This window comes from Ranitomeya imitator, chromosome 8, assembly GCF_032444005.1.
Source record: "Ranitomeya imitator isolate aRanImi1 chromosome 8, aRanImi1.pri, whole genome shotgun sequence".
Classification (NCBI taxonomy): domain Eukaryota; kingdom Metazoa; phylum Chordata; class Amphibia; order Anura; family Dendrobatidae; genus Ranitomeya; species Ranitomeya imitator.
The window spans coordinates 180,091,322-180,118,394 of record NC_091289.1 but is presented as its reverse complement, the minus strand read 5'-3'; the positions used below and the strand labels follow the sequence as shown (position 1 = coordinate 180,118,394).

General features: G+C 42.2%; 1 protein-coding gene across 1 annotated transcript in view; it reads left to right on the top strand.

Annotated features, from left to right (window-relative positions):
• Positions 1 to 23,491, top strand: part of ARTN (artemin) — a 54,110-nt gene extending 30,619 nt beyond the window's left edge. Inside the window, exons 3-5 of the mRNA XM_069738035.1 lie at positions 13,849 to 13,913; positions 14,401 to 14,602; positions 16,976 to 23,491. Coding sequence (XP_069594136.1) covers positions 13,849 to 13,913; positions 14,401 to 14,602; positions 16,976 to 17,403 — 695 coding nt within the window. The 3' untranslated portion in view covers positions 17,404 to 23,491. The remainder of the gene's footprint in view (positions 1 to 13,848; positions 13,914 to 14,400; positions 14,603 to 16,975) is intronic.
• The last annotated feature ends 3,582 nt before the right edge of the window (positions 23,492 to 27,073 follow it).

Below are 27,073 nucleotides of genomic sequence, written 5' to 3'. Positions count from 1 at the left end.
GCCCACACCAATGATTGGCTGGTTTCTGTGTACAATGTATAGTGACAGAAAGATGCTAATCAGAGCCGGCTGCCTGGTTGGACTAGAAGGCACAAGGTCAGTTGTCCTGTAGTGATAATATCCTGCATTGATTGTATTGAAATGGCAAAACACAGCCTGGTAAGTGACATAGCGCTGGAATCAGGGTTTCTGCCCCTACGTCATATGTTGTGTTCAGATTTCGATGACATAACAAAAGCCTGGTGACAGATTCCTTTTCGACATGCAACGTTTACACTGTTTAAGCCTTTTTCAATATGAATTGGCAGTGCCTGTGGTCCCCGGGCAGCTCTATATAGGGATTCCACGGCCAGGTCTTGCACTGGCTACTTGGTCGGACTATCAGATCTCATGGGTGCCCTGGCCTTCACCCTTTAACTCTGGCACAAGGAAGTTTACTTACACTGGTTCCCTAAGTTGAGTCTTTGGAGTAGTTGCTGGACAATGAAGCGGGCTGGCAGAAATGGTCGGAACCAGGATGTCAGAAAAGAAACAAAACTGAAAAGGCAGAAGAATTAGTCAAGAAACATGTCGAGAACAGAATGGAGATTACAGAGGCTAAACAGCTGGACATGAAATGGGATCCAAGTCTAGATTATAAAAAAATGTCTATGATTCTCAAACGAAAGCTACAAAATGAGGCCACTCTGGGAATATATGTTATATTAAGAGTATGTTCAAATATGCAAGGTTTGATGAAGATGTTGTTCCCGCTTCAGTGGAGTTTGCTGAAATCCACGTACATGTTGCAATGTACGGAACCGATATTTGGTTGAAAAAATGTTTGCTCTTAATGGAGTTTTATGTAATATTTTGCAAATATTTTCTAAACCAGCCTGAGACCCACATCTCTCTGAAGAATGGGGCCTGGGCATGTGCTGTCAGGATTCAAGAGGTGGTGCTCTCCATTCATTTCCTTGGGAAAACTCAAAATAGTCGAGTGAACTTAATCAGCCTTTTTTTGGGGAGAGCGGCTCTAGCGAGAACACTTTTCCCATTCCTGTCAGCACGCAGGGTGCCTAGTTGTTGAGACTGATGTAAGTCCATACACGGCTACCCTAGCCCCAGATCGTCAAACAATTGTCAATAGCAACCACTAATACTTGCGACCTCTTTAAGACACATCCAGTCTGGTCAACCTCCCCAGCAGACTGACTCCTATCCTGTTTATATGCACAGCTAGCCAGGTGATCTAATCAGCACCTGTAGAGCTAGGATTTAACCCAGCACCTGGCTTTGCTACAATGGTTTCTGCATGATTTAAATGTGTTCTTATATTACTATCATTATTATTATTATTTTTGTGCTTTTTTCCCTCCTCCATAACTTTTTTATTTTTCAGTTGACAAATGAAAAAGCAGTTCTTTTTTTTTTGTAGGACAAGTTGTAGTTTTGAATGACACCATTCATTTTACCATATAATGTATTGGAAAGTGAAAAAAAAATATTGTAAGGTGAAAATGTAAAAAAAAAAAAATTGAATTCTGCCATTGTCTTTTGGGTTTTGTTTTTACAGTGTTCATTGCACAGTAAAAATGGCCTGGTAACATGATTATCCAAGTCAGTACGATTACTGTGATACCAAATTTGCATTTTTTTTTTATTTAAGTGGTGGAAAAAAAAATCTGTAATTTGTAAAAAAAAATAATATTGGTCTCTGTGGTCATTTTCCAAGACTTATAGAGTTTTTATTTTGCCTTCTATGGAGCTGTGTGAAGGCTGGTGTTTTGTGGGGTGAGCTGTTTTTATTGAGACCATTTTGGGTTAGATACTATGTTTTGATCTCTTGTATTTTTTGTAGGGAAACGTGGTGCTTGAAAAAATGCAATTCTTGAGCTTCAAATTTTATTCTCGTTGACGTGTTTATTGATCGGGTTAATTAATTTTCTTTTTTGATAGACAGGACCTTATTGGACATGGTGATACTGGATATGTTTATTTTTTTATTTCTCTATTTTCAATAATAGAAAATAATAATAATCTTTATTTATATAGCACCAACATATTCCGCAGCGCTTTACAGCTTAACAGCTCAAACACAACAGTCATAAGTAACAACGTTAACAATACAATAATTAAAGCGAAATAAGACGACCCTGCTCGTGAGAGCTTACAATCTACAATGAGGTGGGGGAGATACAAAGCACGGGTGTGTATTTACAATGATGTATTTACCATGATGGTCCAGCCATCTTCAGGGGTTGGGGGATAGATGGGGATAGTGAATGGGCTACACACACAAACATAACATGAAATGACTTTGATTAGTGAATGTGATAGGCCGCTCTGAACAAATGTGTTTTGAGGGAGCGCCTAAAACTATGCAAATTGTGGATGGTCCTAACATCTTGGGGTAGAGCATTCCAGAGGATTGGTGCAGCACGGGAGAAATCTTGGAGTCGGGAGTGGGAGGTATGGATTAGTGCAGAGGTTAGTCGAAAGTCGTTTGCAGAGCGCAGTGGTCTGTTAGGCCGATAGACAGAAATGAGGGAGTAGATGTAAGGGGGTGCCGCACTGTGAAGAGCTTTGTGGGTGAGAACAAGTACTTTGAATTGTATCCTGTAATGAATAGGCAGCCAGTGTAATGACTGGCGAAGAGCGGATGCATCTGAGTAACGATTAGCGAAATGGACGACCCTGGCTGCTGCATTAAGGATGGACTGGAGAGGGGAAAGTCGCGTAAGGGGGACGCCAATTAATAGAGCATTGCAGTAGTCCAGGCGGGAGACGAAAACTAGTAGTACATGTAGTCGGACGAGAAGAGGAGAGGAGCTTGGAGACTTCTTCTTCTGTGATGGGATCGAATGTGGAGAGTGAGCCAGGGGAGATGCAGGGAGGGATGGGAGTCACTGCACTTGGTGATAGGGAGCGGATTTCCTGACGGATATTATCTATTTTCTCTATAAAGTGGGAGGCCAGGTCATCAGCACAAATGTCTGTGATAGGGGCTTGTGCTTTTGGCCTGAGGAGGGAGTGAAAGGTGTCAAAAAGTTTCTTGGGGTTGTTGGATAGTGAGGAGATCAGAGTGGTGAAGTAGGACTGTTTGGCGAGGTGAAGGGCAGAGTTATAGGTCCTTAACATAAATTTGAAGTGTATGAAGTCTTCTGGTGTGCGTGTTTTCCTCTATAAGCGTTCAGCACACCTAGAGCATCGCTGGAGAAATCGGGTTTGCGATGTGAGCCAGGGCTGTTTCACTCTGTGTTTGGAGGGTGAGGGGAGCTACTTGGTCTAGGGTGCTTCTAAGAGTGTCATTGAAGTGATGTACAGCCAGATCAGGACAGGAAAAAGGAGATTGGGGACAATGATGAGTGTAAGGAGTCTGAAAGTGTGTGAGGATTAATAGCATATAGATTTATGAATGTGTGGTAGGTAGGAGGGTGCTGGGGTGAGCGAGGATTTGTGAGCATTAAGGAGAGAATGTTGTGGTCAGAGAGGGGAAGCGGTGAGTTATCTAGGTAGGAGATTGAACAAAGCTGGACAAAGACCAGGTCAAGGGTGTTACCGTCTTTGTGTGTTTCAGAAGTTGAGAGCTGTGAGAGGCCTAGTGAATTGGTTAGTGATAGAAGCTCGGATGCGGATGTGGAAGTGGGGCTGTTAATGGGGATGTTGAAGTCTCCCAGGATAAGGGTTGGTAGTTCTGAGGACATGAAGTGCGGCAGCCAGACAGAGAAATGGTCCAGGAAGTGGGTGGGTGAGCCTGGGGGCCGGTATATGACCGCTACTCTGAGGGAGAGGCGGCGAAAGAGCCTGATGGTGTGGACCTCAAAAGAAGGGAATGAGAGTGATGGAGCTGGAGGGATAACCTGGAACGTGCATTGTGGGGACAGGAGTATGCCTACTCCACCACCATGTCTGTTTGTGGGTCTCGGGGAATGTGAGAATTGTAAGCCACCATGGGAAATTGCAGCAGGGAAGACTGTCAGAATCCTGAATCCAGGTTTCGGTGAGGGCCAACAGATTCAGAGAGTTTTTCAGAAAGTAATTGTGTAGGAAAGGAAGCTTGTTACATACAGACCGTGGATTCCAAAGGACACAATTAAAAGAAGGAGATGAAGGAGTGCAACTAATATTAGTAAGGTTTCGATGTGAGGTAGGGTAGGGGTTGAGGTTGGTGGATGGTGGACCAGGGTTGGGGGAGATGTCCCCTGAAATCAGTAGGAGTAGGAAGATAAAGAGCAAGTAGTTTTTATAATTGTATAAAGTTTTTTTTGTGCAGTGTGTTTGGGCAAGATGGGCCGAGGTTTTTCAGGAAGGTGATAAGTGCATGGGAGTTGTACATGGGAAAGGGAAGGAGAGAGGAGCTGATGTATATGAGTCGTGATGGAGGGGGGATGGTGGGGTGAATGTGGATGGCAAGGGAACATAGGAGGATAGGAATAAAGCACATGGATAGAAGGGAGTGCAGAGTGTGGATTACCTGCACCCTGTCTACTACCAGCCGCCTCTTCTACTTATGTGTGTCCACTTATTTATCTGAATAAAGGACTCCACTTCACAGCAATATCGGGTGAGTGCCACTTTCATTTTTTACTTTATTTGGATCATATATGCTTTATATAGTAATTCAGTACATAGTGAGAAGTACCAAGATGGCAATAACTGTGTACTACAGAAGGCACCCAGATGCCATAGTAAGTAACCCATTGGCCCCCACAACGCGATAGCAGGGAGCTGATGAAAGCCCAATCACAGTATGACTTTTGTGTGGACTCATTAGTTAAAGATTTGACTCTCTAAATATATATGTGCCGAATATGGATGCTCTATACATACTCATTGCAATTCCCCTGTATGAGCATCTTATAGAAGTTCACAGGGAATATGACCACTCCCCATGTATCCATCCTCTGTGGCCTCCACCACTCAGGAGAGTCAGGACTTCAAGGGTAAAGAAGCAGCAGATGAAAGTTCTGAAGGCAATTTCGAGGACACTTGATGAAAAGACTTATGCGTATAAAACATGAATTGAGCTGTCTGCACACCTCTGACAATGGCAGAATGAATGTCTAGGAGGCATCAGCCAACCTACTGCCGACAGCTGTTCGGTGTGAGAAACTCTACAGGTTGACAGCTCTGATCAGATGCTGGAGAGAGGCCCAGAGACAGAAGTGGAAACAACGTGAAGTGGAAATATGATAAGGAAGGCTGATAAATAAGAATTCAAAGAGGTGGAAACTTTTATCACAGTTTAACAGTGTAGAATCCTGAGCTTCTATGTGTTAGCGATGAAACTGGTATTGATCATTACCGAAGCCACAACATAAATATAAAATACTGTATATAACATACAGTACATATAAAATATATAGCATAAATATAACATATACAACATAAATATAAAATATATAACATAAATATTAAATATATAACAAATCTAAAATATATAACATAAATATTACATTTATTACTATTTAATGAATAATAATAACTTGGTAGTTTATTGCTTCCAGACATTTATCTTAAGGCTACATGGAAAGGTTGCCATCACGCAGTTGACGTTCAGTCGGTGCCGCGGCCACATCTGGTGCTATAGAAGTGATTGGAGTCACATTGCGAGACGTACATCACCGCGACCAGCAACTAATTAGACTCGGTTGGATTTTTTTGCGACGTGCTTGTCACGGTCGTGTAGATGTTGCAATGCAACTTAATTGATTTCTATTGCGCCGCAGTGTAGACGTGGCACCGAGCGAACTTCAGTAATGCGTCACCCGTCGTGCCCAAAGTCGCGGTGCAGCCTTAGCCTAAGAAAGAGGGAGACCCATTCCATATAGCATATGGACATCATAAACCCCTACTAGAAAAATGATATCCTGGCGCTGATGACAGTCTAGGTTTGGTTTGACGCTAACAGTAAGGGTATGTGTCCACGTTCAGGATTGCATCAGGATTTGGTCAGGATTTTATGTCAGTATTTGTAAGCCAAAACCAGGAGTGGAACAATTAGAGGAAAAGTATAATATAAACATATGCACCACTTCTGTATTTATCACCCACTCCTGGTTTTGGCTTACAAATACTAACATAAAATCCTGACCAAATCCTGATGCAATCCTGAACGTGGACACATACCCTTAGTCTTCCATAATGGGTGACAAGTTGGACCATCTGAGGGTTTAGAAGCAGGTCACTGGAATGACTTCCAAAAAACTGAATATGCACAAATTAGGTACAGGAGTTTGAGCCAGATGAACCGGATTTCTTTCTTTTCTGGAACTCTGTGCAATATAAAATGATTAGGGGTGTGTTCCCGTATTGTGTAGGGGCGCTGTACCTCTCCGCTGGTTATTACCTTGTGCTGAAGGATTCTCAGAGATTGCATAAGTGCATTGCACTAAATTAATGAATATTAATGAATATATTATGCGAGAAGGAGGAGAACTCGGCCCAGATTCTATTCTCCTGGATGATACTGCCCAGGAGACATTCAGGGTTGTGTTTCATGCCAAACCTTTCCTTCATGTTCTTAAATAACATTTGGGAAACTTGTCACTTTCTAGAGATGCCGTCTACACTTGTCGCCCGTGGATATTTCTGAATGATATATGCACTAGTAGCTAAATATCACCCAGAAAAAGTGGAAGCTGATTATTGTTCTTACCTCACCGCCAAGTTTTTACAACCTAAAAGTTCTAATTCATTCTATATCTTCATGTTCATAGTTGCTGTGTTGCTTTCCAATCCAAATAGTTGCCGATAATAAATGGCATAGCTCCGTCAACTGTTTACAGCTGCTGAGGAATACGGCGGCAGATCAGGTCCTATGGTTCTCAGTAAGAGTTGGTCTGCAATCTCCGGCAGCGGCGTTGAGTCATTCTATACAAATTAAGGCTGATGCCGGAGCAGAGTACGACTGATGGGACCCACACAAATCTGATATTGATAAAATATCAACATGGAAAGTAGAAGAAAGGGAGCTGGGAGCCAACGCGGCCATCAGGGCAGTACTGGTGGGACTGCAGTAAGGGGCATGGCAAAAATATAATGCAAGGGGCCAAGCTGGAAGATTAGGACAAGACCTTAGCAGTTTGCTGGTTCCTCAGTAAGTAGGTAGGGTATCGGCGTGCAATAGGCCTGCGGAACCAGAAATGAAGATCTATGCAGGTGAGTATTGCAATGTGATTTAGTGTAATGCATGCATCTAACATGTGAGCGGAGTGTGCCGCATGTATATGATGTGTTCACAGTGTGGCCCTGATTCGAGTAAAACTTCTTGAAATGGCTCCAAAAATTTTGCGCATCTCACAAGTTTGCCAAAATGTTGTGATTTTGCCGCTTTCATGACAAGTTCGTCCAGCTCCACCAACCTGAGCAGAGCTAAGACGGGGCATGGCAAAACCTGTCCAAAAACAATTAATCACCAAAAAAGGGCATAAATGATGCTAAAAATGTATGACAGAGGAGCATATTTGTTAATGAATTTGGAGCATCTTACTCCAGCACACAGTACAGAACGAAAGTCTTAATGAATCGCAGCCTGTGTATTGTATGGATCTAGTGCATGTACATGCGTCTAATATGGAAATGCTTTGAAATATTAACTCCAGTTAATATGTTCAGTCTTCTGTGCTCTGTAATATAATTTCAGTCCTTATTTTGGCTGCCCACTCCAGCTGGCACGATCACTGGACTCAGGTCATGAGACCCTGATGGCATCATTACAGGTCCTTCTGCACTTCTATGGTGCTGCCTGCTTCTGATTGGTCTGTGTCATACAGGAGGAAGAAGTACACGCCCACATTCAAAACATCTAACCCAATTTCATTTAACTAATGTTAACTTATTAAATGCCATTGATTTCTAATATCTCTGAGAGGTCAAATTAGAAAAAAAAAGCCACTTTATATTTCGCTCTGTAGCCAGTCCAACATGAAGAATTTGGGGAAAGGGCTAGTGTGTTAAAATGACTAGTAGATCTAAGTTACTAACTATTTGAGATGAGCAAACCTGAACTTACAAGTTCAGGGTTTCTACCGGACAATTAGTCTTTCCGGGGCTAAACACCAAACATGGACTTCTCCTGGAAGTTTGATGCAACGTTCAGAGTTCCGGGGGGAGGCGAGAGAGAATTTTTTTCCAGATCCAAAGATCGGGTCTCCATTGTTTTCAATAGGGTTTGGTTTCTGGTTCAAGTTTAAGGAACAGTTCTGGCACCCATACCGAACTTTGGACCAAAGTTTGGGTTTGGTACCAGAACCTTAACATTTCACGAGTCTGCTCATCCCTACTAACTAGAACAATTTGATTTATAATGCTATTGTTCCATTGTTGCTTGCATTTTGTCTTCTAGATACTTAAGCACCTGCACATCTATCAAAGCTGGAGACAGAAATTTTGTTTCCTGGTGTATATTTATAATTTTCACAAATATCTAATGTCTATGGGGAAATCTCAAAAATGATCAGGAAGGTTGGATTTAAACTAATCCAGTCCTTTGTTTGTCTGATAGTTTGTCTAAGTGGCGATAGAGACACCGAGCAGCCAAGTATAAATTTAGAGTCACTTTTGTCAAAGTTTGCTTTTGGGAAATAGATTATGTAGGAAAGGTCAGAATACTAATTTGCTATTAACCTCTTTAACCTGAGGGACTAAAACAAGGTAGAATACACATTGCATCCAGAACTTGTAGAAAATACTGAAATACCTTTTAACTAACCAATATTATTATTATTTATTTATATAGCACCATTGATTCCATGGTGCTGTACATGAGAAGGGGTTACATACAAATTACAGATATCACTTACAGTAAGCAAACTAACAATTACAGACTGATACAGAGGGGCGAGGACCCTGCCCTTGCGGGCTTACATTCTACAGGATGGTGGGGAAGGAGACAGAAGGTTGAGGGTTGCAGGAGCTCCAGTGTTGGTGAGGTGGTAGCTTCGGGGGTGGCGAGGAGGCAGCGGGGTCAGTGCAGGCTGTAGGCTTTCCTGAAGAGATGGGTTTTCAGGTTCCGTCTGAAGGATACAAATGTGGTTGATAGTCGGATGTGTTGGAGCAAAGAATTCCAGAGGATGGGGGATATTCTGGAGAAGTCTTACAGGTGGTTGGGTGAGGAGCTGATAAATGTGGAGGAGAGAAGGAAGTCTTTGGAGGACCGGAGATTACATGAGGGAAGATATCGGGAGATTAGTTCAAAGATATATGGAGGAGACAGGTTATGGATGGCTTTGTAGATCACTATTAGTAATTTGAACTGGATACGCTGAGGAAGAGATGTGCAGAGGGGGAAGTGGAGGAGTAGCAAGGAGAGAGATGAATTAGTCGGGCAGCAGAGTTAAGAATGGACTGGAGAGGTGCAAGGGTGTTAGCAGGGAGGATGTTGCAGTAGTCAAGGTGGGAGATGATGAGGGCATGGACAAGCATTTCAGTAGATTGACGGTTGAGGAAAGGACGGATTCTGGAGATATTTTTGAGCTGGAGGCGACAGGAGGTGGAAAGAGCTTGGATGTGCGGTTTGAAGGACAGGGCAGAGTCAAGGGTTACTCCGAGGCAGCGGACTTCCGGTACGGGGTAAAGCGTGATGTCGTTACTTGTGATAGATAGGTCAGGTATGGAAGATCTATGAGATAGAGGAAAGATGATGAGTTCAGATTTATCCACATTGAGTTTGAGGAAGCGAGAAGAGAAGAAGGAGGATATGGCTGATAGACACTCTGGGATTCTGGACAGCAGAGCGGTGACGTCTGGGCCAGAGAGGTAGATCTGAGTGTCATCAGCATAAAGGTGGTACTGGGGTCCATGGGACTTTATGAGTTGTCCCAGGCCAAGTGTGCAGATTGAGAAGAGTAGGGGTCCTAGAACAGAGCCTTGGGGCACTCCAACAGAGAGAGGGTGGGATGAGGAGGTAGTGTGGGAGTGGGAGACGCTGAATGTGCGGTTGCAACGGTACGAGGAGATACAGGACAGGGTGAGGTCTTTGATGCCAAAAGAGGAGAGGATCTGTAGTAGGAGACAGTGGTCAACTGTGTCGAAAGCAGAGGACAGGTCTAGAAGGAGGAGTACAGAGTATTGTCCATTAGCTTTGGCTGTAAGTATGTCATTAGTAATTTTGGTCAGGTCTCAGTTGAGTGATGGGGACGGAAACTAGATTGTAGATTGTCAAAGAGCAAGTTAGATGAGAGGTTGGAGGAAAGTTCAGAGTGGACGTGCTGCTCCAGGATTTTGGAAGCAAATGGAAGCAGCAATATTGGGCGATAGCTGGACATAGCTGTTGGGTCGAGGGTTGGCTTTTTAAGGATTGACGTGATTGTGGCATGTTTGAAAGCAGAAGGGAAGGTACCAGAAGTTAGTGATAGGTTGAAGAGGTGGGTTAGGGATGGGATAAGAGTGGTGGTGAGGTTGGGGAATAGGTGGGATGGGATGGGGTCGAGCGCACAGGTGGTGAGGTGCGATTTGGAGAGGAGACAATTAGGCCCCCCTTCAGTGATCTTGGAGAGGGAGGTTATGGTGTTTGGGCATTGGTCTGGTATACAAAGGGGTTGAACAATGAAGACTTGACTTGTTTGGTTGATCTTATTTTTAAAGTGTGTGGCAAAGTCCTCAGCAGAGTTGAGGGAGGTTGGAGGGGGCAGTGGGGGGCGGAGGAGGGAGTTAAAGGTTTTGAATAACTGTTTGGGGTTGTAGGATAGGGAAGATACGAGGGTTGTGAAGTAGGCCTGTTTAGCAGAGGTGGGAGCAGATTTAAAAGCGAGTGTTGCCTATTTGAATGCACTAAAAAAAAGTGTAAAAGCCCTAGGTGCTCCCAGTTGGGTTGGTCCTTCCTTCTAGTATTAAAACCTCACCTTGTGTCAGCTGACCTCAATTTAGATGGGGAAGAACAGGACAGAGGCCTGACTGTTTAGCATACCTGTCCATGGGAAGCTATATAGATGAAATACCTAGCTCAAAATACAAGAAAGTACAGCAAAACCAAACAAATGAGCCGGAGCACCGGAGTATAAGTTGTAAAACTGGGGCTGATAAGTCTGAATCCCTTTTTTTCAGGGTTTCAGACGGAAGCCCCAATGGAGCCACTGATGTGTGGCAACAACGTAATGTGAACCCAGCCCCTGGTTCCCTGCGCAGGTCCATTTAAAGAATAGGTGTACACAGGCACACTGGCTATTATTGGATCACAATGACCAAAATATGGTTGTCTGTACAAGTCCTAGTACTCATGTTAGGAATAAAGGCTGTTCAGTTATTAAAATAGATAAATCACTTTCTGATATACATTTTTTTATTCTTTTTTTTTTGGCACCATTTTTCATGTCTCCGAAGTTTAAAGAAAGAAGGTATTGATACTTATGTGCATGCCGTGTAGCTATTTTGTACAAAAACAATTACAACAGACTTTCATTCTTTAGTTTACCCCGGAGGGTGAATTCTGAGAATTGTAAAACAAGGTTTCGATTACATTGTATTATTTCATAACTCAGCGACTTTAATAATATAATATTTGCAATCCCACTTGTTCTCAGTAATTGCGTTGAATTTGTTGTTTCTTCCTCTTATATAAACAAACGAGTTTCCTTAGAATCCAGGAGACGTTGTAAGTGTAACACTGTCCATTATCGCTGCACCATGGGCATATGTCCAAAATGTAGCGACAATGGACATTGTTACACTTACGTCTCCTGGATTCTAGGGAAACTCATTTGTATACTGCCTCCGGAGTAGAGCTTATCGCAACCTTCATTACATATACCGTATATATATTTGTTTTTTTTTTATTGCAGAGAATACTTATATTACTTTTTACATTACCCCAACATGTGCTTGTGAAGGTGTTTGCCCAATCCCGTGATCACATTTACCAGTGAAACTTATGCGACTAATGTCCATGAATTCTCTCGAATTGTCAATCTCTTGCCCATTGTGTAGTTAAAAGACTTAGTAACATGGTTCTCCAGGCCAGTATGATTACATTAATACCAAACTTGTACTTTTAAAAATATATATTTTAGTAGCTTAAAAAGATTCTGAACTGAATTTAAAAAAAAAAAAAAAAAAATTGGATTTGTCGTCACCTTCTTAACTTTTTTCTTTTTCTTTCGATGAACCTGCGTGATGGCTTGTTTTTTTTTTTTCGCGATGAACTGTAGTGTTTATTGGAACCATTTTACGGCAAATGTTTTGATCACTTTTTATTGCACTTTCGGGGGAGGTTTAGAGACCGAAAAACAGCAAATAATTTTACATTTGATGGCTGGTACTATTACAGACTCGAATATAGTGAAGATACTTAATTATGGATGGTGGAAAGTGGGGTGATTTAGTTTTAATTTTTTTTTTTTTTTAAACTTTTTTTTACATTTTATTTTTTAGTAACGATTTTTGTTGTTTAGAGGCTGGGGCTGGACAAATACGTAATGGAGCGGGAAAAGGTTAAGGGGAAACTAACAGCTCCCTAACCTGCCACCGTGTATGTGCAGAATTGCAACCGTTCCGGCATTTCTAACATGTTAAATTCCGTCTCTTTGCAAATGTTGCGCATTTGAGCAATTTTCTTCCTCCCTGACAATGTGTAATGATGAAGTCAGGTGTATGTCCTCAGCTTCATCGGAGCTCTGTGTATACCCAGGAGGGCAGCGATGACATGGATTGTGACCAGCCAAGAGATTAGAAAAGAGCCGGTAGTGATGTCGTTCTTGCAAATCACGTCGCTCGCGCCCACAGGGAAGGACTTACATCATTGAAGGGAGGATTAGTCTAGGGGCATGTTAGAATAAAGGGAAAGGTTGCTATACATATGTATATGGCGAAGGTTTATGGGAATTCGGGGAGCTGTCAGATTCCTTTTATAGAAAGGTGTTCCAAAATCACAATTTCTTAACAACTGCTCCACTTAACCACTTAAAATGGGAACACGGGATCCGTGTTGTTGTAACCAGTTGGGAGCCCAGCGGTGGGACACACAGCAATCAGACACTTATTATTTATTCACAGGATAGGTTGCGGGATGATTTATTTAATCACTCTAGAATTTAAATTAAAAAAAATAAAATAAACACTTTTCCTACGCGTTTCAGGCCCATACAGGTCCTTTAATCATTATCGCTATGGGCCTGACACACGTACTGTAGACCAAGTGTTTCTTTTAATTTGGGGGGGAATTCTGGAGTGATCAAATAAATGTGTTATTTTACCTTTTTCACTTGCGGATGCTGGAGCCATCGACTCTACCTTACTTGATTTCTTGAGAACCGGCCCTCACCGTTGTCCGTGCACCGCCCCCCAACAAGCTATCACTTTTACCCTAAAGTGGTGAGCTGATGAACTTTTTCTTTTACGTTATTGTGGGATAAACCCTTAAAGGCCGCATTGAATGGAACTTGCAATTTACATAAAGAAGGCTGTTGGGATAAATTTAATTAAAGGTGCATAACTTTTAATAAACTTGGCGTATTGTCACCTAACAGTTGGGAAGTTAAAATCAGACCAGGGCGATGTCGCATTGTAGCAACTCCGAGTGTATCTCGAGTTTCGCTCTCTTGTTTGTGCGACTTAAAGAACAATTTTTAAATTAAAATTGTTTAAATGAGTTTTTCTTAGAATCCGGAACCATAAATGATTTGTGGAGCGACATAGGACTGTAATATTGCAATAAATGTATGACTTAGAAAGAAATCAAAACCGAGAGTTAAGAATAAACTATTTTGGTTCAGCAAGAACATAACGAAGCTGGGATTGTAGATTTTTGGCTACTTGTTTAGGATTTTGCAGCTCGGTTTTGCATTGAGTGTCACATACGATTGATATTATAAAGGATATTAAAACTAGGAAACGGCAATTCTAATGAGATCAATTCTTTCCTATTTGCAGACAGGCCCGAGCTGTTCATGGGAAGAGGATCCCAGTCTGTGACAACCCCGCCCTGGAGCTGTAAGGTGAGCGCGAGTTGTGAGAACAAAGAAGGTTCGGTTACATAATTACTGGGGCTAAATAAAAAACATAAATCTATATAGTCATAACATAGATACATAGATCTAGCAATTACAGGAAGGTGTCAGCTGTATAACACAGCTGGCACCAGATGAGTATGTTGCAGCCTCAGCTCTTGAGCCTGCGTCATAGCCTCCCACAGATGTTTTATCTACTGAGGAAAGAGTTGACAAAAAATGGAACGACCACAATGAAAAACAAACAACTCAAAACGCAATAAAGAAACCAAGAAAATGGAAACATTTTTAATATATTGTCCATCTGTATTTTCAAACATGTTCAATAATTCGTGTAGAAAATCCGGAGATGAGAAACAAGACTTTGACTATATAAAGTGCTTTTAAAAAAGTGGTACTGGGAAAAAGAAAGCTTAGGGAATGCTTCCTTTCTGGAATATGACCCTGCATTACTTACGGTCTTTTTTTTCGCCAGGTAACACTCTGGAGTCTTGCAGTATCACTGCTGCTTCTGTCAGCGATGATAACCACCGGCTCTCCAACTCCAGTTATGGAGGGGAAGTCCAAGGCAGAAAAGGAGTCTGACACTTTTGGAACAGTTGACCCCAAGAGCGTGGACTTTTTAGTTGAGGAGAATGTAGAACAAACCATAAAATCACCAGGAAGTCCTGTGTTTGGTGAGTAGAGACATTTCATACTCTATATATTTTTTTGCGTGTAGAGAATTGTGCAAATAAGATATTGAGAACTGCAATAAAGTAACAAAACAACATAGAAATATTCATCAATCACAGAAATATTAACTGTCAGTTATAGTGATGAGCGAATGTGCTGGGATAAGGTGCTATCTGAGCATGCTCGGGTCCTACCCGAATGACTTTGGCGTGTTCGAATACTATGTTTGAGTCCCTGCAGCTGCAGGTCTTGCTCATCACTATTAAAAACCTTGAGTAAATCAGCTTCCTAGGTTAGTTTGCCCTGGGCAGTGATATTTTATTGCTACCATCGGTAGCTGAAATTTCAGGCTCATCTGTGGACGCTTAACAGTGCCTTGAAAAAAGATTCTTGTGCCGTGAACTTTTCCACATTTTTTCCACGTTGCACCGGTGAAATTTATTGTATTGGGATTTTATGTGATATACCAACATAAAGTAGCAAGTATTTGTTAACTGTAAAGGAAGTGATACAAAGTTATCTAAATATTTTAAAAATATACATTTGAAAATTGTGAGGTGCATTTGGATTCTGCCCCCCTAGGCCAATACTTTGTAGGACCACCTTTTGCTGCAATTATTGCTGCAAGTCCTTTAGGGTCTCTACCTACCAGCTTTGCACATATAGAGGTGACATTTTTGCCCCTTCTTCTTTGCACACTGACTTTCGCTCAGTCAGTGAGATTGGAAGGATGCATCTGCGAACAGCAATTTTCAAGTCTTGCCACTGATTCTCAATGGGATTTCAGTCTGGACTGTGACCGGGCCGTTCACACATGACTATGCTCTGATCTCAACCCTCCATTGTAGCTCTGGCAGTATGATTACGGTCATTGTCCTACATCCCTACACCCAGGATTGCCCTGCATTTAGCGCCATCCATCTTCCTATCACCTCCAACCAGTTTCCCTGTCTCTGCTGCAGAAAAGCATCTCCACAGCATGATACTTGCCACCACCATCTTTGACACTGGGGATGGTGTTTTCGGGTTGATGTGCAGTGTTAGTTTTCACCACACCTAACATGTTGCGTTCATCCCGAAAAGTTCTACTTTGAGCTCACCTGACCTGAGCACCTTCTCCCACACGCTAGCTGTGCCACCTACATGGCTTTTTGCATACTGCAAACGGGACTTCTTATGGCTTGTTTTTAAACAATGGCTTTCTTTTTGACCCTCTTCCAAAGAGGCCAGATTTGTGGAGTTTATGACTCATAGTTGTCCTGTGGACAGATTCTTCCTCCTGAGCTGTGGATCTCTGCATCTCCTCCAGAGTGACCATGGGGCTCTAGTTTGCTTCTCTAATCAGTGCTCTCCTTGCTTGGGCTCTCAGTTTAGGTGGACGGCCATGTCTTGGTAGGTGTGCAGTTGTGCCTAGGATGGTGGATTGAACAGTGCTCCACGAGATCTTTAGAGCTTGGGCTATTTTTTTATAACCTAACCCTGCTTCATTCTTCTCCACAACTTTATCCCTGACCTGTCTGGTGTGTTCCTTGGTTTTCATGATGATGTTTTATCCCTAATTTTCTCAGACCTCTGAGGCCTTCACAGAACAGCTGTATTTATACTGAGAAGAAATTACACACAGGTGGACTCAATTTGCTAATTGTATGACTTCTGGAATCAATTGGTAACTCACCATTTTATATAGGAGTATACACATCACAAATTTCAGATTTACATTTTTTAAATATTTAGAGAACCAGGTATCATTACATTTACGCTTCACAAACACTTGCTACTTTGTGTTGGTGTATCACACAAAATCCCAATAAAATAAATTTAAGTGTGTGGGTGTACTTTTTCAAAGCACTGTGTGTGTTACGGGGGGGAGATACAATAGACCTCACAGCCATTGCCGTGCAGTGGATGCAGAATAGGAAAGGACTGTGTCCAACTGGCAAGTTCAGTATCAAATTCAGAAGGATTGGGACTAGTGATGAGCGAGCGTGCTGGGATAAAGTGTTATCTGAGCATGCTCAGGTGCTAACTGAGTGTCTTCAGCGTGCTCAAAAGATATGTTCGAGTTCTCACGGCCGCATGTCTCGCGGCTGTTCGACAGCTGCAACACATGCAGGGATTATCTGTTTGTCAGGTAATCCCTGCATGTGTTGCAGCTGTCGAACAGTCGCGAGACATACAGGCTCGGGGACTCAAACATATTATTCGAGCACGCTGAAGACACTCGGTTAGCACCCGAGCATGCTCAGATAACACCTTAGCCCAGCACGCTCGCTCATCACTAATTGGGACTAGAAGTGATCCGCTTATTCAGAAGTTCCCCTTTGATAATTGATGTAGGAATCTTATGACACTAACATGTGACTATTATGTTGCAGAAAACATAACCTTAACGAGCCAAAGTGATGACGAATTACCGGACAACGTCCTATTTCGTGCTGAACGCTCTCCTGCAGGCAAAAAAAAGAACAAGAAGGCCGGAAAAGGTGAAAATGGTAATAAAAATGGAGACTGCAGCAGACATTATATACAGGTGAAGGTGCGGGACCTCGGGCTAGGATATGACTCTGAGGAATCCATTCAATTTTTTTACTGCATGGGGTCCTGCCAAAAATCAAATAATTACGACCTCACGCTGACGACCCTGCTGAAGAGCAAGCGCATCACCCACAGCTCACACAAACGGGTGAGTAACCAGCCATGCTGCAGACCGGGCGCTTATCAACCTCTATCCTTCCTGGATGCCAACAATGAGTGGCAAGTGGTAGAAAACCTGTCCGCGGCTAATTGCACCTGTGTAAGCTGATGTTCTCTGCCAGACCAACGCGCAGCGGAAATAACGCACGGCTCCCGGTAACAGACCGAGAAGAGCAAAGGCAGAAGAGGTCGGGAAGTTGGACGTGAGGAGCCACCGTGGTGCAAGGCATTCAACACAAAGTGGTCCTGCAAGTTTCACCTCTGTTGTCGAAAATCTAGAGACTTGGTCAACAATCGGCTCCGGCTTTGACCTCATTGGGTTTTAGCTATGAAAACATCTCACAGGGGTGGAAGATTTCTTTGTAGTTTTTACCGCTACTGAAAATAATGAACTTCAGCACAAATCGATCAGAGCACAGGGTGACGTCTAGAAGTGACTCATGGGGGTACATGATGTAAGAGACCAAGGCAGCCCTAGCAAGTCCTCCAATAATCCTCACCAACGGTCAACCAACGATATTATATATGTAGACACTAATGTATAAACCCGTCACATGGCTGCTTGAAATAATGGGCACAACGTTTGCAAACTGGACTTTGTAAAAGCTGCAGATAGTTGGGAGATGAGTAAGAAAAGACGTAAGTTCATAAAACCTCCTCTGTGGTAGCCCACGGCATACCAGCTCTGTACACGTTTATGGTAGCCCGCGGCATACCAGCTCTGTAGGCGGTTTATGGTAGCCCGCGGCATACCAGCTCTGTACACGGTTTATGGTAGCCCACAGCATACAAGCTCTGTACACGGTTTATGGTAGCCCGCAGCATACCAGCTCTGTACACGGTTTATGGTAGCCCGCAGCATACCAGCTCTGTACACGGTTTATTATAGACCGCGGCATACCAGCTCTGTACACGGTTTATGGCATACCAGCTCTGTACACGGTTTATGGTACACCGCGGCATACCAGCTCTGTACACGGTTTATGGTAGACCGTGGTATACCAGCTCTGTACACGGTTTATGGTAGACCACGGCATACCAGCTCTGTACGCGGCTTATGGTAGACCGCAGCATACCAGCTCTGTACACGGTTTATTATAGACCGCGGCATACCAGCTCTGTACACGGTTTATGGTAGACCGCGGCATACCAGCTCTGTACACGGTTTATGGTAGCCTGTGTCATACCAGCTCTGTACTTGGTTTACACCAGTTGTGTTTGATCGCAAAGAGGATACGACAACATCACGTGAGAGGCTATTAGGCTATGATCACACGCAACGTTTTTGCAGTATTTTTTTTTCTGCAGGAAAAATTTGCTGTTGGCAGTAAAAACGCAGCGTTCAAAACTACCATTTCTTCTCGCTTTCACAGTGTTTTTGCTACTTTTTTTTTTGCAGCAGATTACATAGGTGTTTTCTCTACAGTACATGTCTAATCAAGTTAGATTTATGACCCAAAAGCACATTTGCATTTTTGCAATGTTTTCATTTTTTTAATTGCTATCAATGGGTGAAAAAATGCAGAAAAATTGCTGCAAGAATTGACACACCGCAGATCTCAAAATCAGTCAGGAAAAAAAACTAAGATTTCAGAAGAGTCATAGGTTTTTCTGGTATTGTAAAAATCACATAAAAAAAACACAGCAAAAAATGCTGCATGTGAACATAGCCTTAGGATTTTGGTAGGTGCACATTTTCTGTCCATCTGAGAAAAATGGTCCGATTACTATGATGAGTTTGATCACGGTAGCATCACTTTTTCTCAGAGGTGGAGAGGGAAAAAAAAAGTTTCTGCACCTTCTCTATTCTATCAGTACATGAAAATCAGACTGCACTCTGATGTCATCAGAGTGCGGTCCGGTGTTTTTCACGGATTCATAGACTTGCAGTACTGATTTTGATCCAACACTTGGATCATAATTGAACATGTCTAAGTTTTTTTTCACTTGGTCCAAGGAAGTCGGACATGTGCACAGCTCCATAGAATATCACGTGTACAACTGCCAGCCATGAAAACCACATACAGCACTCGTCCAATATAACAAGTCCTTTCTGATATCTTTTTATCTGTATTGGATTCTGAATTTTTCCTTAGGGCTCATAATCAGAGGAGACAAAATATCTCTATTTTTTCACCAGTCTCAATCTCTAGAATCAATATCAAGTCGTGCAGATTAGGAAGGATAATCGATCGGCGCTTAGTTTATGTCTCTATGATATTTTATTGTGCAGAGCTTTACCAAATGTAACGTACGAGTGATGCAAAAATGTTTAATAGATTAGTGTGAAAAAGATCAATCCTATCAAAAATAGTTAAAAGACACAGTAAGGCTATGTGCACACGTTGCGGATTAGGCTTAGGAATTTCTGGTGCGGATTCTGCCTCTCCTGGCAGAAAACGCACCTGCGGATTTGTCGCGTTTTTTGTGCGGTTAAGCAGCGTTTTTTTGTGCGTTTTTGCTGCGGTTTTCTTGCGGATTTGCTGCGGTTTTTACCCCTGCGGTTTTCTATGATGAAATGAGTACAAAAACGCTGCAGATTCACAAAAAAAGAAGTGACATGCTACTTCTTTTAAACCGCAGCGTTTCCGCAGCGGATTTTCCGCAAAGTGTGCACAGCATTTTTTTTTCTCATTGATTTACATTGTACTGTAAATCAATTGCGGATCTGCAGCGTTTCTGCACCTCAAAAAACGCTGCGGATCCGCAGAGAATCCGCAACGTGTGCACATAGCCTAAGAAAAAGAAGAAGCAAGAAATGAGTTTAGTGACCTCTCATCGGTATAATCTGCACAATATACCGTAAATCTGACGTCGATTGTCTTCATTTTCTAAAACCACTAGTCGGGATCTCTGATCTCTAAGAAATTAGCAAAACCAAAGATTAAATCCGAGCTGCTTCTTCTGATGGCTACAAAGTGACAGAAGGATCCACAGGATGCTTCCGAAACAAAAGAGCTTAAGGCTATGTGCACACGTTGCGGATTTGATGCTGCGGATTTGCAGCTGTGTTCCATGCGTTGTACAGTACCATGTAAACCTATGGAAAACAAAATCCGCAGTGCACATGCTGCGGAAAAAGCCGCTCGGAAACGTTGCGTTGTTTATTCCGCAGCATGTCAATTCTTTGTTCGGATTCCGCAGCAGTTTACACCTGCTCCATAATAGGAAACCGCAGGTGTAAAACCGCAGGTGAAATCCGCACAAAAAATGCATAAAATCCGCGGTAAATCCGCCGGTAAAACGCAGTGCTTTTTACCTGCGGATTTCTCAAAACAAGTGCGGAAAAATCTGCAGAGGTTCCATCTACGTGCGCACATACCCTTAGGGTTTGGTGAATGCGAATAATTGTTTTCAGTTTCTGATTCCGTTTACGTAGTAAAATGAATTGGAAACGTTCTTTAAGTTATAAATGTCGTTATTGATAATGGAGCAAGATGAAAAAAAGCAAACCTCAGCCACATATTGCACATTGCATTCCTTTCTCACACTTTCTATACTCAATAATTTATTAAATGCTAAAAGAAGGACACAAAACTGTTACAGCAAGATATAGGGTTTAATTACCGCACCCAATAAAATTCAGTATGATGTAGCAATCATGGCGTGTATAAACAAAGCAGGGTATGAAATGATATTGTCATTTGTATCACACCCTCATGGATGCGAAGGTAAAATCAAGTATTAGGTTATTAGACTACAGGTCAAAGTGATTAACGCAATTAAATTCCCCAAACTACTCACTAATCTCATCGTTTCACACTACAGTCGTAGGCTCATGTTCACACCAATGTTATTCGATTGGGCTGTTCAGATGACCTTTTTTGTGTTTTGTTTTTTTTCATGAAAAAATTCCAGCACGCACTAGTCTCTTCCGTATTTTGGATGTTTGCCCAATCAAGTCTATGTGCAGCGAAAACAAATTCATTCCGCCATATACTATCTGATTTTTTTCACGTTGCAATTCTTAAAGGGAATCTGTCAGTAGGATCAACCCTCCTAAGCCGTCTGCATGGGCATGTAGATCATAGGAAGCCGAAAAAAATAATACCTTCATATCTGCGTTCGGATGTTTTATTCCAGAGAAATCAAATGTTTTTCTTAATATGTAAATGAGCTGTTAAGATCTATTCTCAGGGAGATCTATGTCCCTCCCATAGATCTTAACAGCTTTTTTTACATACAAGTTTGCAGAAACGAGCTATTATATTGTGCAATTTGCAATTGTTTTTCATTTTTTTATAGGGCTCGCTCACACAAGTGTATATAGCGAGAGGAGTGCTATGCAATGATTTATCGGATTGCACTCGGTCCAACGGGGCAGTGCAGATATGCACTGAAAAAATATAGCAGAATGTGGCGAGTGGCTCCGCAAATCGGATCCCGCGTAGCCATACGAGTCTATGGGTGCGTGTGAAACATCAAACTGCATTCAGATGTCATCCGAGTGCAGTCCGATGTATACGCACAGAAACAATAGAGAAGATGGAGAAATTAATTTCTGTCTTCTCCGCACCTGGGAGACGATCCTTTCATCTGATCACAGTAAACTGACACTCGGATCTCTGTGGCTGTTTGTTCTCATGTATTACTTTAAAAGCAAAAAATAAAAAAATAAATAAAGCAAGAATAGTATTATAAACGGCTGTGATCAAAGAACAAAAACATGACAAAGTAGCGATACATTGCAATTCATACAGCACCGTTGTATCAATCTATGTTCTACACTGTTTACATAAAGTAACTTTTCGATTTCGTAGAGGTGACGTTCTATGTTCTATAATAACTAAAGGCTTTTGCCGCTGGAGGCTTTTATTGGACGACCTAACTCCTAGTATAGGGAAAAGCGATTTACAAGGGAAGTGTAGAAATCTATGGGCCCTTCTTGTACATCTGTATAACTGATTCCATACAGAGATTGTTTCACATGAAAAAAAGAAAAAAAAAAACACTTTTTTTTGCAATGATCCTTCACAAGCTGTGTTACAGATATCACACATGGCTGTGTATATCATCAATTAAAGACTTGGGCAATTTCCTTTTTCCTTTAATTCCCTACATCATTTATTAAAAACAGACTGGCTGAATTCTTCTAAGCTCTATGTAGAAACAGGAAGTCTCTTTTTCCTGCATGAGTCATCATCAAAACTACAATTCTACATTACTGCAAAGTCTATGGCAGGGGGGATAAGTGGAGCGCCTTGGTCAGGAGTTGAAGAGGGGGTTGATCTGGGTTGCCAGGGACTTTATAAAAAAAACAAAAAAAAACTTTTCCCTGGATGAGTCATCATTAGAACTACAATTCTACATCATTGCAAAGTCTCTGGCAACCCAGATCAACCCCCCCCTTCAACTCCTGACCAAGGTTCTCCACTCATCCCCCCCCCTGCCAGAGACTTTGCAGTAATGTAGAATTGTAGTTCTAATGATGACTCATACGGGAAAAAAAAAAGTCTTCCTGTTTCTATATATAGAAGGAATCAGTTTTTAATCTCGTGATGTCATGGACCTAATGGAAAAGAGGAGAAATAACTGGGTTTCTGCATATTAAGAGGATAAACACGTTGATGGGAGGAGTGCTTCTTTAATAAGATATTCAGGGAAATTTACAGAATGCTTTTTTATTTTATTTTATTTTGAGTTAATCCTCCGTATCATTCACAACGCCATTATATCGTTCTACACCTCATCGGTCACTACTTGTAAAGTACACAGAACACGACCGCGTGGACTCTTTGTTTCTTTGTCCTTTCGAGACATCAGCATCTATTTATTGCCTCTAACTTATTTATTTATTTGTTGTGTTTATTTTTTATTTTTTGTATGATACATTTTCCTTTCAAGAATTTATTTATTAACATATCTCTTAACCGTGTTTATATTTTGTATTCTATTCATATTTAAAGTCTATTTTTTTGACAATTATGTCAGGCGGCATTAACCCTGTATGTGTTACAATGGGTCAAACATTCATTGATGGTTCTTGTTCTATGCGTTGGGGGGGGGGGGGGGGGCAAAATAAACCACTAAACCATTACCGAGCAATAAATTGGTAACATTTAACATGTCCCTGTCAGACATTTTGTACTGTTTTATAGTAATATTAACCTATTTACTGTTTTTATTGCAATAAAAAAATCTATTTTTGTATAGATGCCTGTTTACTATAGAAATAAAGTTAATACTTATTTGTTGCATTCTGTGCAAGTGTACCGTTTTAAAAATGGTAATTAATGCATATGCACCTACTCATGTCTGCCTGAAAGTCACCTTTTGCCTTTTAAGGCCGGTTTCACACGTCAGTGGCTCCGATACGTGAGGTGACAGTTTCCTCACGTACCGGAGACACTGACTCACGTAGACACATTAAAATCAATGTGTCTCTGCACATGTCAGCGTGTTTTCACGGACCGTGTGTCCGTTTGAAAAACACGGAGACATGTCAGTGTTTGTGGGAGCGCACGTATCACACGGACCCATAAAAGTCAATGGGTCCGTGTAAAACACGTACCACACACGGATGCTGTCCGTGTGCAGTCTGTGTGCCGTGCAGGAGACAGCGCTACAGTAAGCGCTGTCTCCCCAGCTTGTGGTGCTGAAGCCTCATTCATTTCTTCCTCCCAGCAGCGTGCCCTAGAGGGAAGGAATGAAAAATCATTGTTTTTGTATTTTTTTTGTTCCCGGTAATCTCCCCCCTCCCACCCCCTGTGCGCCCGCCCGCTGGAAAGAAAATACTTACCCAGCTCCCTCGAAGCTTCCTCTCAGCGTCGCAGCTCTTCCTGTATGAGCGGTCACGTGGTGCCGCTTATTACAGTGATGAATATGCGGCTCCACCTCCCGTATCCGATATGAAGACATGAGCTGCATTCACTGAGATCTGTAAAAGGCTGATAAATGACGCATCAGTAATTTTTTTACGGACAGGGAAAAAATGTGTCCTATTTTTACCGACTATCTGGAATTTACGAAGAGAGCGATCACTGGAGAAGGACATCATGGTTGGAAGAAGAAAAGAAACAAGGCTAAGAGGAAGACCAGCGACCCGATGGCTCGATACTATCAAGACAATGGCAAAGAAGACTCTGGTGGACCTATCTAGGCTGCACAAGATCTACCTTCCTGCAGATCATTCATCCATCAAGTCGCTATGCCTCGAGGTTGAGTCGTAGACCGTTAAATAAATAAATTGCTGTCCGGGAACTTCTGGACAGTTGGCAGTGCTGCTCGGGATATCAACTGATCACAGTAGAACTGATAATAATAAGAGTTTTCCAAAGTGGGGGCCAGTAGATGCATCATTTTTTCGAAAGAGTGAATTATGACATTATCACGAATCATAAATGGTGGCCCCCCAAACCCAAAACTGCAGAAAGCACTCAGGGTTGTCTAAGGATATTCATCTCCGGGAGTTAAAAGGGAGAAACAACTATTTTCTGTCTTCCAATTTATACAACAGTCTGGGCCTATAGAGAGAATGAATCACATTGGCGGAGGTGTAACTGGAGGTGCAGCCTAGCCATGCTAAATCTGTTATAGTCCCTTCTTCTAAAAATACATCAGATGACGGAAATGGTCCCAATTCATCAAAGTGATGACACCTCTTGAATCAGGCGAGTCTCACTCCATAACGCCGCCTTCATATAGGGCTCGTGCAGACGAGCGTATAAATCGGACGTGTGAGATATGATTTTTTTAATTGACCCATGTTATTCAATAGGGCTGATCAGAAGAACGATTATGTTCTAGGTCCATAAGAAAAAGAAAAATTGCATTATGCACTACTTTAAGCTAAGGTCACACTAGCAGTATTTGGTCAGTATTTTACATCAGTATTTGGAAGCCAAATCCAGCAGTGGAGCAATCAGAGGAAAAGTATAATAGAAACATCTGCACCACTTCTGCATTTATCACCCACTCCTGGTTTTGGATACTGATGTAAAATACTGACCAAATACTGAACATCTGAGTCTTGGAGGAGACTCACATATTGAATGGACGGATGAAAAAAAAATCAGATCCCATGCGGACCATCTGAGCGGAATCCGATTTTTATTATAAACCTAGGAAACTCCATGTGATCATGTACGGGGTTTGAATGTAGTTGTATGAAAACTGATTGCACGAAAAAATAGACACACAGATGACACATGGATGAATATCAGATGAAAATTACAAAACAAAATAGTCCGGTTTTTCTGGATGAATCTTGGACGATTTTTCATAAACTCGTCAGCAGGAAGAACGTCTGGTCTTGAAGACTCGTGCTCATTGTGAGTGCTGATGTCTTGTATGTCGGAGAGGCACCAAAGACAACAGACTCACACAAATACCTCTGATTACCAGGACAACAAACACAGGCGTGCATAAAAGCGGAGCTAGATGTGTCAAAAGGCTACGTTCACATTTGCGTTGTTGTGTGTTGCGTCGGCGACGCAACGCACAACGCATGCAAAACGCATGCAAAAACGCATGTTTTTGTGACACATGCGTCCATTTTTGGCTTGCTTTTGGACGCGAAAAAAATGCAACTTGCTGCGTCCTCTGCGCCCTGACGCTTGCGCCAAAAAAGACACATGCGTCACAAAACGCAAGACAACGCATGTCCATGCGCCCCCATGTTAAATATAGGGGCGCATGACGCATGCGTCGCCGCAGCTGCGCCCAACGCACCGCTAATGTGAACGTAACAATACAAGTGATCAAAATGTAACATGCCCAGGACCAGACACCGCACAGAGTGAAGTAAGGTGAGAGGCTACATTTCCTGCTTGTGCTTGTTTTATTGACTATTGCATCTACTTCCTTTTGGAAGAACACACATCTTATCGCTACAGAACATTTCATTGACAATTTTACATCCCTAAGGCCTCATTCACACATCCGTGTTTAGACACATCAGTGAAAACATGGAACCGGTGTCATCAGTGTTTTGGATCAGTGTGTCATCAGTGTGCGCTCCCCGTGTGCCTGTTTTTACCATCAGCGTTTTTTATTTTCGGATGGATACGTAAGTAAATAAATTACAAAGCTTCTATCCTTTGCAATGTTAAATACAGATGGTACATTGATGGCATCCGTGTGCTGCAGGTGGGATAATGGAAAAAAAAACATCTCCGATAGTTTTGCATGGACACGTGAATAGTACCATCTACTATATAATTGTCTAAGGGTCACTTCCGTCTTTCTGTCCTTCTGTCTTTCTGTCTGTCACGGATATTCATTGGTCGCGGCCTCTGTCTGTCATGGAATCCAAGTCGCTGATTCGTTTCGCCAGCTGCCTGTCATGGCTGCCGCGACCAATCAGCGATGGCCACAGTCTGATTAGTCCCTCCCTTCTCCCCTGCAGTCACCGCTCACACAGGGTTAATGCCAGCGGTAACGGACCGCGTTATGCCACGGGTAACTCACTCCGTTACTGCTGCTATTAACCCTGTGTGACCAAGTTTTTACTATTGATGCTGCCTATGCAGCATCAATAGTAAAAACATCTATTGTTAAAAATAATACAAAAAAATAAAAAATCATTATATACTCATCTTTCGCGACGCTCTGGTGACCGCTCCATGGAAGCGGCAGGTTCCGGTGCCGTGTATGGGAGAAGGACCTGCGATGATGTCACGGTCATGTGACCGAACTACAAGGGGCCCTCGGAAGGTGAGTGTATGTTTATGTTTTATTTTTTAACCTGTGACATACGTTGCTGGGCAATATACTACGTGACTGGCCAATATACTACGTAGCTCTGTGCTGTATACTACGTGACTGGGCAATATACTACG